At 39.8% G+C, this 14,780-nt stretch overlaps 1 protein-coding gene across 12 annotated transcripts in view; it reads left to right on the plus strand.

Moving 5' to 3' along the window:
• The window catches only part of TANC1 (tetratricopeptide repeat, ankyrin repeat and coiled-coil containing 1), a 114,208-nt gene extending 99,548 nt beyond the window's left edge, over nt 1–14,660 (plus strand). For all 12 annotated transcript variants that reach the window (XM_068949468.1, XM_068949474.1, XM_068949470.1 and 9 more), the window contains 8 exons: nt 2,950–3,083; nt 3,641–3,764; nt 3,887–4,062; nt 6,061–6,193; nt 7,014–7,105; nt 9,420–9,566; nt 11,361–11,461; nt 12,005–14,660. In XM_068949468.1, coding sequence (XP_068805569.1) covers nt 2,950–3,083; nt 3,641–3,764; nt 3,887–4,062; nt 6,061–6,193; nt 7,014–7,105; nt 9,420–9,566; nt 11,361–11,461; nt 12,005–13,391 — 2,294 coding nt within the window. In that variant the 3' untranslated portion in view covers nt 13,392–14,660. The remainder of the gene's footprint in view (nt 1–2,949; nt 3,084–3,640; nt 3,765–3,886; nt 4,063–6,060; nt 6,194–7,013; nt 7,106–9,419; nt 9,567–11,360; nt 11,462–12,004) is intronic.
• Nucleotides 14,661–14,780: the final 120 nt, after the last annotated feature.

Consider the following 14,780-nt stretch of genomic DNA (forward strand, 5'->3'; position numbering starts at 1 on the left):
CGTGTTACCTAAATTTCCTTACTTTGCCCTTTTCAAAATCCACGTTAGTATGTCTTACTCGGAGAAGACCATCTTTGGGAAGCCATCTTAGAGAGGTCTTTAACCTGCCTCATGTGCTATGTGCAGGTTAGCCGTATAGAGCGCTCTGCCTTCTGTGCGTCGTGCTCTGCTTATTTCTCTCTCCTCCCTGCCCCAATACCTGACAGTGACAAACATGTATCTTGAGATAATGATTTTAAAAAAAGTGATTTTAAAACAAAGCTGTGGAGCCTTGTAGAGGGCTTGTTACGTACAAGTATGTTTCAATCTAATGCCGCTACGTCAAGGCACAAACCTGGAATTTTAAAGGACTTACTTATAAAGGAAGTGAAAGAAAGCCCTCTACGCGTGTTGTTAATGCAAAGGTCGTGAACGTGGAAGCTAGTCACTGTGTTGCACGTGTAATTCCAATTTTGTTTATAAACCATTGTTTTTATAGACTATACAAATGTTAATGTGTCTGCTAGCATATGTTAAAAATAAATCACGCTCTCCACACAAGCACTGATATTTGCGAGATAAAATTCCAGAGTTAAAGGTCACAGTATAGCAGCTGCTCTTGACCTCCGAAAGGAGTTTTAGTGTTTGATTAAATACTAAGTTTAATGACTCTCTATTAAGCTTGTTGGATTCTGCAAACTGTGGTGACCAGTTAGTCTTGTTTCCGACTAATTTTGCAGACTTTGTGTGTGTCTTATTTCAGATGTGAAAGCTGCCTGTATTATTTCGGACGTGAAAACAACCTTTTTTGTTTTTTTTTCCTAGTTACAGTTTCTCTCTGACATTGTTGGCTGCAAATCAAAAATCTGTCGAAGATTTCTATTTTTCCTTCCGCTTAATGGCCTGCTCTTGTATTTTCCGTTGTGCATCAGTTGCTTGTGTAGCTGTTCATTAAAACTCTTTCCTTTTGTCATTAAGGCGGAGGAGGCTGAGCTTTTGCAGAGTAGGTTGGGCAGAGCAGGGTGATCCTTGCAGTAGAATAGCTGGAATTCCTGAGCACGGTTTAGTTGTGTTATCTTGTAAGCTGCCTGGAAGAATGCTTTAGTCTTTCTTGTTCCTGAATAAAATGTAGGGTAGTCATGTTGTTGCTGTAACGTAGGTTGCACGGTGAGCGAAATACTTGGAACTGGCGGAATGATAAATGTGATTTTTTTGAAAAAGATCGTTTGTTTTGCCTTTAATGTTGATGTTTATGTTCCAGTCATTCAGATGTAAACAGTTGATACAACTGTAACATAGAGATGTATGAGCCAGAGCCACGTGCGTTAGATGCTGTTGAGGGAAATAACGGATTTACTATTTCCTGCAGCGTGTGTGTTTTCATTTACTTTGATTTACTGTTGCAAGGTTAAAAAATACTTTTATCACCACTGAAACTTCTAAAAATAATGAATGATATAAAGCGTCCGGTTGACTAGCTGATCCCCACCACTTATTGGGAAAAAATGTATTGGATATTTATTCATGCTGGATTTTATATTTAAAAAAAAAAAAAAAAAAAAAGGAGTGGTGAATCCTTTACTGATCCTTGTGGAAGTTAGCTCAGGAACACAGTTTTCAGAACTGTGTTAACAGCACAGGTGAGGCTGGTGGAAAGGATTCAGCAAAAACCTGTTTCAATTCAAGCTCCATTTAAAGCACACAAGAAGTTGATGTGAGCCAAATGGAAGAGGAAGAAATCATGATGGGGAAAATATGGGAAAATGCTTTATCTTCAAGCTTCAAAGAATATTGCTGTGAAAAGGAAGGAGTATAATAAACCATAGGAGAAGGTGATAAGTTGTTTAAAGGCATAGCCTTACAGCAAAGTTGTTTTCAGTTATGGTACCGAGTGGGGTCACAAAGTATTAGCGCCCAATGTATGGAAATTATCTGCTTTCTCATAAGCGACACATGTGAGCATAGATGTACAATAATTTTTATCTTATGAATGGCTAAAATAAATGTAATCTCAGTGGTTTTGTTATTATGCTATCTAGACACGTGTGCTATTGTATTGTTTCAGACTGTTCAATAACTAGGATATGTAGGTGCGCTTGGAAAATGTGATGTTATGTAATGTTTTCAGCCAGTCCTGCAAAGATGTCTTCTGACAGTAGTATCTGTCCAAAGTTGAAAGGTTTCTGCGTTTTAGATAAGAGACCAAGAGCACTTGTTCTTGACAAGATGTGCTATACATTTCAAACAGTGTTTTCAAGGTGCGGTAGAACGTTGAGGTCTCCGCACTCATATACCATATGAATACCATTGCTGAAAAATGCGTGGTATTCCTTTGAGACCTGGAGCAAGGATGAACACACAGAAATTAGAGCCATTCATTGATGACCTACTGTGCTTTTCAGCATGGAAAACAGAGAAAACAATTTTAACTAGTGCAGAATGAAGCTAAGTTGTCTGAGAAATGGACTTTCTCCAGAGATCTGAAAATCTGCTGTTTGGCAATACATCACTGCCAGACATTGGGGAAACAGTACTCCACGAAACTGGAGTTACACTGTCTTTGGTGAATCCCAGAACTGCTGTGATCTTGGCCTTTGGGAAAGACCTGATGGAAAGAGATAAAGCTTTCTCATCGTGAAAAAAGATTAATGAAAAAGGAACTATATCTAACTCAAAGATAAGCTGGTGGGTTTATCCTAAATTTCCATAAAGACTCCTTTTAACCTACGAGCTATGCGCATGAGGTAGTTGTTATCTTTGAGAATTACTTCTTGTTTACCATAGAATGTCTTTGGCTTATTGGCTTAACCCGATTCTGACTTACCCATTTGGATCTGAAAATATTTATGAAGATCTTACAGAGTAGATGAGTTCAAAAAATTGGGGACTCCGTAACACTGAAATAAAGTTGCATGTGTCAAGGAATGTGTTAAAGCAGCTAAGAGATGTTGATGAAAATGCTTTCTTTAGCCCTGACAGCTGCTGCAGGAAGAGGAAAACTGGAAGTCTGTGAATTACTGCTTGACCATGGAGCTGTTGTGACAAGAGCTAACAGGAGGGGGATTCTTCCGCTTTTCTGCGCAGTTCGGCAGGGTCACTGGCAGGTCTGACGCATCTTCACAAATTAAATGGATTCTGGTGGGAAACAGTCCTTGGAATAAAATCAACTTTCCTCCCATCTCTACTCCCGTTACTAATATAGCGTAAACTTTCTAATACGCGTTGGCATCAACTTTAAATGGAAGTGTTCAGCTCACTTAAGTTATTTTCAGTGGTACAAGGGATTTGAAAGTGCATTGACTGCGTGAGAACCTTAATTGTAATGTATCTAAAAAATAATACGTTGAATCTATAATACTTTATTTCCTCCACCAAGAACAGAGACAATTTCAGATCCATTATACTGCCTCTGTGTAATGGAGACCGAACCTCGGAGTCGGGGGCCCTTCTCGCACCTGCCAATTTTCATTGGTTTAAGTGTAGCATGACAAGTGGTCTCAAGAGTGGAATAACTAGGCCCTGAATTGCTACCAGTTAAGACTTGAGTTGGTCAGTGATTGCTTATAAATAACGCCTTAGTCCGTTTCTGTAAAAGTCTATGCTATTAGAGCTAAAATTAAAATCTGCCAATTTGTTTTTAAATTGCTGTTTCCTATTTCAGATTGCGAAGCTTCTATTGGAGCACGGGTCTGATGTGAATTTAAGTGACAAGCAAGGCAGGACACCACTTATGGTGGCTTCTTGTGAAGGACATCTGAGCACTGTGGAATTTCTGTTTTCTGAAGGTAGAAAATCAATGACTGGTTCAAAGCTGAACAGCTGTATCATAGACTGAGTCTATGAGAGTTAAGGAATTTTACATAGTAAACAGGATATCTTCATAACAAAGTTGATTTTCATTTTATAGGTGCAGCTATTTCATCTCTGGACAAAGAAGGACTGACGGCTTTGAGCTGGGCATGTCTAAAAGGCCACAGGGAAGTGGTTCAGTATTTAGTTGAGAAAGGTGCAACAATTGATCAGGTGGACAAAAATGGACGGACACCCTTAGACCTGGCAGCTTTTTATGGAGATGCTGATATTGTAAGTAAAACAAACTGTAAAAAAAATTAAGCACATGTCGAATCTTCGTAATACAAAACAAAACTTAAAAAAAACACTGCCAACCAAATTACAGAGGAAATGTGTACAAGTATTCAGTGTGCTTATGCTGCTAACATTTTGACTGCAGTGCAAGTGTTTACCCAAAAAAACATTTACTAGATAAGGTTTTAGTAGCAAGGTAGTTGTGATTGGTAGAAGGGCAGCATGATGCCTTCATGCTTTACAGTGTACTGTTATACTTTATAGTGAGTTTTTAAAATCTCAGTAAGGAGTAACATTTACAAGTCCTCTGTGTTGGATGAACTGGAATTAAAGGGAAAAAAAAGAACTGCGGACATGAAAATATCCTTTTTCCCTTCCTCTGCAAACCCAGTAAGGTAACCTGACAGGTCCCACCCAGGTGGGTACCCCAGTGGTGCAGAGACCCCACATGAGAAGGACAGAAAAAGAATAATAGTACCAAAAAGGATGAAATGAGAAAAGGTATTGCTCCTGCATCCTAAAGCAGCACTGCTTGTCCTTCATAGATATCTCGCATGCTTTACGTGACAGTGACAGAGTAGATAGAATTCATTATGCTTTTCATCTTAAAAATCTCATATCAAAAAGCATGTCTCAGTGTTACTTATGCACTCTTTATATGTGTAGAAATAAAAGGACTGAGAAGCAGATTCATTTTTCTTCGTTTGTTCCACAGGTGATTTCAGAAACACCTGGACAACAGCTCAAGTCCTTTTTTTCAGTCCTGTACCTTTATAATGCACCACCTTCTTCCTCTGTTATAAATGTAAAAGAATTTAGACCTAGAATCTTCTAAATCTTCAAAATCACAGACTTTGAAGTTATTGTTTACCTTTGATCTCATGCTTCAAAACTCAGCAAAAAACACAATTCAAAAGCCTATCCGGACAGGAATGCAGTTTCAGCACACTGCAGGGAAAGACAGGCTTAGTCTCCACGCACTATAACCAGATCTAACAGTGCACTGGGGAACTAGGAAGAATGGCATATGCAGCCTCTCAAACTTGAAGCATGTGTTTGTCTAGGGTTTGTAGACAGTGGCCACCAGTTTTACCTTTTGGGGGCTTGTCAGTGGGAAAGATTGTTAATACTACTGTCCATGTTAGATTGCCGCCAGTCCCGTTTAAGTAAGCAATGGATACGTCAAAAGCTATTGCTTACATCAAACCTGCCATTGCTGCTATTTCCTATATATCCCACTTTTAATTAAATGTTACTAATGAGTCATTACTAGGTATCCTAGGAAACTGATACTGTCTGGTATGTGTATTTTCATTTCTTAAACGTCTTATTTGCCCTTGCTGCATTTTACATTTGCTGCATTTGTATCTGAGACAGCAAGATTAGACTATTGTGGTGATAAATGGTTAAGAAATGAATAATATTACACTTTTTTTTTTTTCTTCATATAGAACAAGAAGCAATTGCTCAGCAAGTGATGTAAAGTGTTAATGAGAATCTTTTAAATGTCTCATTACACAAAAGCAGTCTGTACGTTTTCTGTTTACTCTATGTGTACAACATTCTCAAGCCACAGGGCCTAAACAGGTACTCTGTTTTCACCTGATCTTACCGCCCTTTGAGCAGGGCAGTAATTTGAGTAGTTGTGTCAGTGTATTGGCACGCAGAAGGTGAACAAAGGAGGTAACAAGCAGAATGTGAACAAAGGAGGTAACAAGCAGAATGTGTTGGTCTCAGTGTTTCACTGACACAGGTGGTACTTTTATTATTCCTTAACTGAGAAAATGCAGCTGTTGTTAGGTGCAGTTTAATAGTATTCCTGTGTTTGTGGTTGTCTTCACTTCCAGTTCCAGTTCAATGAATTTAAAAAGGCCTTAGCACACTCTGGAGCATATACTTAATTCAAGCAAGATTAGATGGTAGCTTAAATATTTCACTGTTCTGGCTCTCCTACCACGGTCACTGTTACAAGGCTTGTCTTGTTTCTGTTCACAGGTGCAGTATTTGGTAGAGCAAGGAGCAGTGATTGAACATATTGACCACAGCGGCATGCGGCCACTGGACAGAGCTATCGGATGTCGAAATACATCTGTAGTGGTTATGCTACTGAGAAAAGGAGCTAAGTTAGGTTAGTAAAAACCTATCCTATACTCAGAGGAAAGAACTGAATGCCTGTTCTACTAGAACAGCTGTCAGTTTTGTAAAGTAGATTAAATAAATCTTGAATTGCACAGGAGATTTTGCAAGTAATATGGTTTACAGATGCCTGTTCAAGAGAAATGAATCGTTTTCCTTCTTTTAAAGTCAAACACTTCAGACTCACTTCAGAAGTGAGGAAATGCAAGTAAACTTATTCTACTCCTTTCTTTAACGTATGTTGATCAGGAACCTTTCCGTGGTTACTCACCATCGTGACACACTTGCACAGGAAAATAATGATTACTCTGTTAGTGACCCTTAGTTCTGCCACTAATGACTCTGGTGAAGATTTTTTTAAATAACGTTCATCTAATATATTATAGAATCCTACGTTTTTGTAAAGACTTAGTAAAAATGGTACATCCAAATCATGTATCGTCAGCAGGCAAGTAGATTTTGCAACTGTATATGTGATGACTACTGAATCTGTAGTACCTTTAAGTCATAATCATAATTTAGGATTATTTGGGTTCTAAGTAAGTCCAGCACCTTACTTAGGACTATACTTTGCCATGGACTTTCATAATGTCCTTTGCAGACTTCAGACCAGGGGAAGAATGAGTCAGACCCCTTTAATACCTGGCTGCTTTCTGTATGGGGGGAGGAGTATGAATATATAGATTAAAAAAAAAATTGTTCCTTACATGTGGAATATCCACTGAAGTGGGATTATGCTTTCCAGTGCAATTAGATACCAGAAACAAACTTTTCCCCTCCCTTAGTAGAAAACCTTAAAATTTAACTTGCAGGAAATGCGGCGTGGGCAATGGCGACCTCAAAACCTGATATTCTCATCATTCTGCTACAGAAACTGATGGAAGAAGGAAATTTACTGTACAAAGTAGGTAGTTTTCTTCTTTTCTACTGGGAAAACACCGTAATTGAACTTCTGTCTGAAGGTAGATTGAGATTTTCTGTTGAAATAACACCTGTGTACTTGCACATCCTCTCATATTGGGAATGGGACCAAGAACCTTTGACCTGAGAAAGAATCAGCAAAAACTCCTATGCAAAACAAACAAACAAAAAAATAGATAAGTACAAATTTATTTTTTTTTCTATTGAGCAAGTTGCTTGGTGGACGTTTGTAGCGCTGCTATTTCTTAAGAGCAACTGAGAACTGAGGGTGCTAATCTGAAACTGTCTTACTGAAGTGCAGAAAATATAGATACGTTCGGGCATAAACTCTTCTTCAGGATAATGTTCTTTTGCATGCTATTTAAAAACAGATTGAGGAAAGCGTCAGCTCCTTTGATACGTTCTTTTTACTAGCGGTGTTATATTACTCAGAAGAGAGATTGGAAGTGTCTTTGTAAATTGTGTGGTGCCCCTCCTTTATTCCACTGGTGCAACACAGTGCTGAATGTTTTATGAGCATCATTCAAAGTTTGTTCTAGCTACAAAGCTTGGCAACTTTTAGGGTTTTTATAAAGGACCTCAAATACATGCCACGTTATCTTTGATTTTTGATCAAATGTCTGTATCAAATGCCTTTAATGCAAGAAAAGCACCCTTGAGGACGTGCCATCATAAAGCAGGCTGAACCTGCTTGGATTCTGCCAAATTCCGTAAAGGAATTTTACAAATACATCTGGATAATTCATCAAATTTATTGATGCTGAAATGGGTTCAGAGCTTTAAATGCAAATTTAAAGAAAAATCCCCAAAATCCTTAAAATGAGGGACATCTTTCACCCTAAATGATAAGGGAATTCACTCCACAAAGGTAGTAACGTCATCCCTGGGGAGACTCTCCCGTGCCACGCTCTCTGGTGGTGTACTGAGCGTGACTCTGGTTGTTCAGAGATAACGTGCCACCCACTGTGTCACCAACACCAAGTCTTCTTGCTTCAGGTTCTCTACCAGTTGCTCATCAGGTTGAACTCTGCCTAGACTCGGAGATCACAGATGAAGGTGGCAGGGCTCAGTATTAACATGTTTTACAATTTGTTAATAGAGGTTGAATTCCCTGCTGGTATCTTTACCAGACCATTTAGTTTTATTACAGTAATTTGAATGAACTTGTGAGAGCTTACGGTGTGTTTACGTGGAGCTTGTTAAACTTTTTCCAGTACACTTTGATTTATTCTTTTGCCAAAGTATGATAAATGGGAAGTTATTTTGCAGACCGTTTAATGCATATTTGAGTGCGCTCACAGTGTGCAATAGCTGCTTTTCAGCTCTTGAGCTGAATAAAATAAGGAAATTAAACTTTTAAAATTTTCCATGCCAGTTTCAACAGTAAATTGTGACCACTTTTAAAATTCAAAGTAATTTCAAAAAAAGTTTTTGAAAAAAAATTAACTCCTAGAATATCCATTTAAGAGAAAAATTTCTTCAGTTATCAACTCAAAGAATTGGTAGTCTTTTTTCACTAGGAGTATTTCTCAGTGGTTTTAGCAAAACTGTCTCATATCTTCAGCTAATCGCGGAGTTGTTCTACAAGCACCTTTTGGAGAGTGACTATTTCCAGTGCAACTATTGAGCAAGCAGGTAGTTCTGAAGGACAGGTTAGCTTTCTTTTTCAACCTCCAGTAAGCAGTAGGAGAGCGACATCTTACTATTTTAAATTCCTACCTCTGCCCACTAGCTAATCATAGCTGAGACACCCAGGTGAAGCTGAGAGTAGCTGGACTGCATGGTTGCGTGTTGCTTTGGCTTCCTGCCTCCCCCCATCTTACCCCTTCCAGTTCCAGAGCTTGCTCGGCAGTAGCACAAAAGTTTTACGCCATTCCTCACTACGAAAGTGCTCTACTAGCGCCACCTAGACATTAGAGGTTTGATCACTTACATCTTCAATTATTGACTGCTCTGTTTAAAAAAGCAAACATAAGATTAAGCATTGTATCATACAGTCTTTAACTCTGAAGAATAATTGTTCTGATCCCATTAGTACGTATTAATGTAAATACTATTCTGGTGAAATATCATTAAAGGTACCAGTTTACAAGACAAACACAAACGGTCTTTAACTCATAAGTTCTCACTGTGTCCGTGTGTAATACGTGCATACACACGTGCACGCGCACACAACACAGAATCTGGCTGTGTGTTTTCTACTTGAAGAGCATCTGGCAGATGTCGAATATAAATGTGCTTTTTTATAGCAATATTGCACGAGTTTCTGAAAAGTCTCTTGTTCCCTAAATTTGTAGAAAGGTAAGATGAAGGAAGCAGCCCAGCGCTATCAGTATGCCTTGAGGAAGTTTCCAAGGGAAGGATTTGGAGAAGAAATGAAAGCTTTCAATGAGCTGAGAGTTTCATTATACTTAAATTTGTCACGATGTCGCCGAAAAACAAATGTAAGCTCTTATTATTAATCTGTTGCTTCTCTGGCACTGGGATTCTTAGACTTCTCTTCTCTCCTTTACTGAGAGCTTGTGAGACGCGTTGCTGTCACCGTGCTCCTGCGATCCTTTGATCTTCCTGATCAGCTCAAAGTGCAGAAAAGGGATATGCAAAATCCTCCAAAGGGGTTGGCATCAAGGGAAAGACACATGGCCAAAGTATTTGTTACTTCTCATGTGTCAGTTGGTCCTTGTGGGTCACTGCATGCATGAAATATTAGGATTTCTTTCTTACCAAACATTGCTACTTATACATTTATTTTGGCTATTCTTAGAGTTCCTTTTGCTATGTCCTGATTTGGAGCTTTGCTGTGCCAACAGATGGGGACAGTTCATGAGATAAGGGCACGTTGCCATGGGGGAACTATTGCAGCTGCTCCTATGTCATCTAGTTGTTTTGGAATAGCAGACTATTATATATTTTCTGTACTTTCAAGTTAAAATACCAGACTAAATGGAACGCTCGCCTCCCCCCGACCCTTGCTTATCAAACACCATAACCTACCAGCAGTGCTATCTTTTATATGATTCATCAGTTTGGATAATTGAGAGTCGGGGTTGGTTGGCTGGTTTTTTAATACCTGCCCCAGTGCATCAGATGGCTGTTTAGAGCCTCAGTGACCATTAAAGCAAAAAACTCCGTTTCAGAAAGTAACTGACTGCTTCATGCTGTAGTCAGCCAAGTAAGTCGTTCTTGGCACGTGTTCCACTTTGAAGAGCACTTGAACGTTGGTGACCAGGGCTTTACATAGGCTGTTCTACTGCTGCCCTGTACTGTGGTACTAATCTTTTCTAGATTTTCTCTGCTACAATTGCTCTCCTGAGGCCTTCCTAGATCTGACTGTGTTTTTCAGTTGCATCACAACTGGCAGCTGAAAGTCACTCTGAACAGCTTGTGTGTGTGTGTGTGTGTGTGTGTGTTTCTCATCATATCCCACTGATAAGCTCCCATTTGGATTTTGCTAAACCTGAAGCGCACTGCCTCTCATCTGAAGCTAAAGTTCACCACGTTATTACTCTAGTCTTGCATGATCTCCTAGGACCTCCCCCCCGCCCCGGTGATGCTTTTCAACTTCCTGCATAAAGTATGCTGGATATCATGCTGTGTCATGAGCACCTTGTGCTGTGCACGACACTGTTAAGACTTGCCGTTTTCATCTTTCCCATAGCCATGTTTGCCGCCATTTCAATCCTGCTTTGCTAATTCCAGGCTTTGGTTTAACCAACAACTTACTAAATTCTTATTCCTCATTGCTTGTCAAATGAAGACCAAATATATTAGATCTAGTGCAATTCTTGTCTAAAAAGTCACATACGTTATCAAAGGAAGCTCTGGACTATGTCATGTTTTGTCCCGTTTCCTCTGCAGTCTTAGGTTTTTTAACTGGTCTTTTTCAAAACACATTGTAAATAAAGCACTGCTATTTGAGGTGGCCATGTATTCTGTTAAACATGCAGTCTCTCTTAGCATTTTAACAGCGTTGGCTTGAAAATAACCAGCTCTTATCTACGTTAACATAGCTTTTTAGCTACGTTGGATTCAGTTCTCTTTAGACATGACAGAAAAGGTTAGCAAGAGGAGGTCCATTCTCAGTCTTTCTGGAAAATACTTGCTCTTCCTAACTGATAAATGACTTTCTAGACTGGATAAGCTTTTGCTTAACAGTTTTGAAGTGGCAGAATCAATAAAGAACCTGCATTTTTCTTTTAATGCCGCTATATAATGAATATATTTGTTTAAATGATTAGGACTTTGGTATGGCTGAAGAGTTTGCTACCAAAGCACTGGAGCTGAAACCCAAGTCTTATGAAGCCTATTACGCTAGAGCAAGAGCCAAGAGAAACAGCAGGTACTGTTCGTATCGGTGCATTTCCACCCAGATTTTTTACAGCATAACACTTTCAGTAATGATGTTTTCAATAACGTAAGCGGTGTTTGTATTTAGAAGCTGCAAAGAAAAGGTCGTTTTCCCTGTGCAGTTTCCATTTGTGTTAGATCTCAGAATCAGTCAAAACCATCCAGGCACAAACAAAAAGCGGTACTGAGTTCAGCAAGGTACCTACTGTGAAGCTAACAGTAAAGGGCTCAGGAGACAAAGCTTATGTTTAGAGCGCTGCCAGCCGACTTGGGCTGGCTCCTTGAAGAGTCTGTTAGGATACACAGGAAAGGTTTAGGACTGGGTTTGTGCTTCCACTGTAGGAAAGCGCTTCCTGGGGTGGAAGACATGATTCTTTTCTTGTCACCACCTCCAGCAGGAGATGAAAAATGTAAAGCACTGTTTTGAAAGTGGTGGAGATGGATCTGTAGTAGGCAATGCTGAGAATCAATTTTGCCCCAAGTTTTTAATCAATTGACTTTTTTTTTTCTTTTTTTCTTTTTTTTTAATTAACAGAAAGCTACTTGCTGCTCTTGCTGACTTACGTGAAGCTATGAAGCTGTGTCCTAACAACCAAGAGATAAAACGTCTCCTGGCTCGAGTAGAAGAAGAATGCAAACAGTTCCAGAGAACACAGCAGCAGAAGCGTCAGTCTCCTCAGCCAGCACAGCAAAGTAACAACTCTGAAAATGAGGAGGAGGGCATCATACAAGGTGTGAATGAAAATTTTAATCTTCCAGAGAGGGCGGAGGACTTGCCACACCGCGATGAATCCATTTCCTCTCCGCAAAGACTGCCGCGTGCGTTGGCTGCCTCATCGTACAGCAGGACCCTTCAGGAGGGTGTTCAGCAGAAAACCAGACCTGTGTCCCCTCAAAGCAGAACAGGTAATAAATATCTGAGAGAGCCAGGCTTGATCGTGCAGCCAACGAAGCAGGCACAGATTGTAAAAACTAATCAGCACCTGAGCTCCATCCAGCCCGGATCAAAAACAGGAAGCAGTCAATGTAATACAAAGGCACAGTCATCTTTTCAGCATCTTCCCCAAAGTCCTTTGCCAGTACGACACCCTGGAAATTTTACTAGCAATAAAATTCAGTATATGGATGGGACAAGCACGTTATCATCTGCAAGTATTTCCACTGGTGCTAGTTCCGGTCTGTGCAATGAGACGTTTACGTCCAGCCAGTGTTCCCACTCGCAGCATAATGAGAATCTCTCTTCTCATTCTTTCGCAAATAAGTCTAAAGCCGCTGACAGGTTAACAGCCCCTACGCAAATGAATTTCAGTGAAGCAAGACAGCAAATTCCTGTAACTAGTGGTGTCTCGTCTAGTTCTCCATCCAACAGTATGATTCTTGCCAGCTCAGCTAGCAACTTAACGTCAGCAAGTAGTTTTACAGAGAGCAGAAAGGGGCTAGGGCCAGACGTTCGAACCAAGGAGAATAAATTAAATCACGTTCAGGGTGCTACTGCTGAACACAGACCTCGCAATACCCCATTTATGGGAATCATGGATAAGACTGCAAGGTTTCAGCAGCAAAATAACCAACCCAGTCGCACTTGGCATTCTCAGGCATCAGAAGGATTAACAAATACCGCTTCTGGGGGCGTTCAGCCCGCACATTCTGAGCATTACTCAGTCAAACACTATCAGACTAAAACTTCCTCTACTGGGGCTGCCCCCCGAGACGGCACCCAGAACGGTATGCAAGCTAAAGAACTCGAGGAGCCCAAGTGCCAAACAGCTGCCCACTGTCAAGACAGCAAAGCACCTAAACAAGCTTCCCAGTTGTACCCGGACCCTCTATCAAAACAGCAATCCCACATTAATAAAGAAGGCCATCTGAGTCACGTGGCCTCTACAAAACCAAAGCGATCATTCGTTGAATCCAATGTATAACTCTCATTTTGACCAGTACATGGCTGTGAAACTTAGCTCATAACGTCAGAGTGTTACTTCTGCGTAAAACGCTGCGTGGCTGGCCTCGTCTGTGTCCGAGCAAGCGGTCCGTGTAGGCCAGTACTGAATGGGATACAACCACTTTAAGCTGGTCACGCCATCCCGGGACAGGCGCGGTAACTGGAATAGCGTTGGTGGAGCGAGCCAGCTGGGATCAGCAAACCACCAGCCTGGGAGCTCAAGCAGGGGAATGCTTACCGGTTCACCCTTAACATAGGAGTCCTCTTACAAAGAGCTTTAATCGTGGCTTTTGGGTATATTACATCTCATCACTTACTTACTTACTTACATAATAATTGTGCCTCTATAATGCTTAAGTGCTTGGTTCTCAAAACAGTGTTAAGAACAATATCTGCTGCATAACAAACATTCAGATCTGTATATGAATGAGGGTTTTTTTTTTTTTTAATCAAAGCTAGTATTTTATCACTTTTCTAATGGGCTCTAATTTCGGTTGCATGATGTACATTTAGGAAGGATAAATAATTTGTGTATGAGTAAACTACAAGCAGCCATGTTTTGACATGTAAGTATAACTAACTTTTTAATAACTAGGAGAAATCAAGTAAAATAAACAGACAGTGGCATTTGCATGTGCATTGAAAGGCTTTGACCATATTGGTTATTGCACTGAATAACAAACACGATATTATGGCATGTTAACAGTAATCGCACTTTATATAGTTTATCTATCTACTCACCTTTGGGTGCTACCTTAAAGGAAAATATATATATTTTTTTTTAAATGGAAAAAGGTACAGGAATGAAATGCTTATAAAGTGTTTGTATAGGAAATCCAAGAAATTGATGGAGTGAGGATGAAAGTTTGAGGAAAAGTGTATGAGCAGTTGTTTTATAGGATGAAGTTGTGAAGTTTTTTCCAGAGGAAATAAAGGTTTTATATTTGCAAGACTGTTCTGAAAATAAACAAACGCAGTGACGTTCCTACGAGGGTCGGGTTGAGGCGATTAACTTGACGTATTCGGTCACTTTTCCATCCCTGTCTGTGTACGGTGTTGTGTGTACCTTGTAAACAGCCTTACAGCCATTCTTACGAGTTCCTTGTTGAGTTTGCATTGTTATGCTTTAGCTTATTTATTTACTGTTCCTTTGATATTTTGTACAAGTCTTCTTATTATTCTTGTCCTGTAGTTCTGTTTTTGCACAGCTACTGTACTTTTCCCATACAAAATAAAGACTATTGCTATGGCTGTGGGCTGAGATGCACTCTGACGGGTATAGGAGAAATTCTCTCTGACCTTTTCCAACTGCGTGTTTAGTAATATGAAAAAAAAAAAAAAGACAACTTTTTGACTTTTTGTTTTTTAA

The sequence above is a fragment of the Struthio camelus genome, chromosome 6 (genome assembly GCF_040807025.1).
Source record: "Struthio camelus isolate bStrCam1 chromosome 6, bStrCam1.hap1, whole genome shotgun sequence".
Lineage (NCBI taxonomy): Eukaryota > Metazoa > Chordata > Aves > Struthioniformes > Struthionidae > Struthio > Struthio camelus.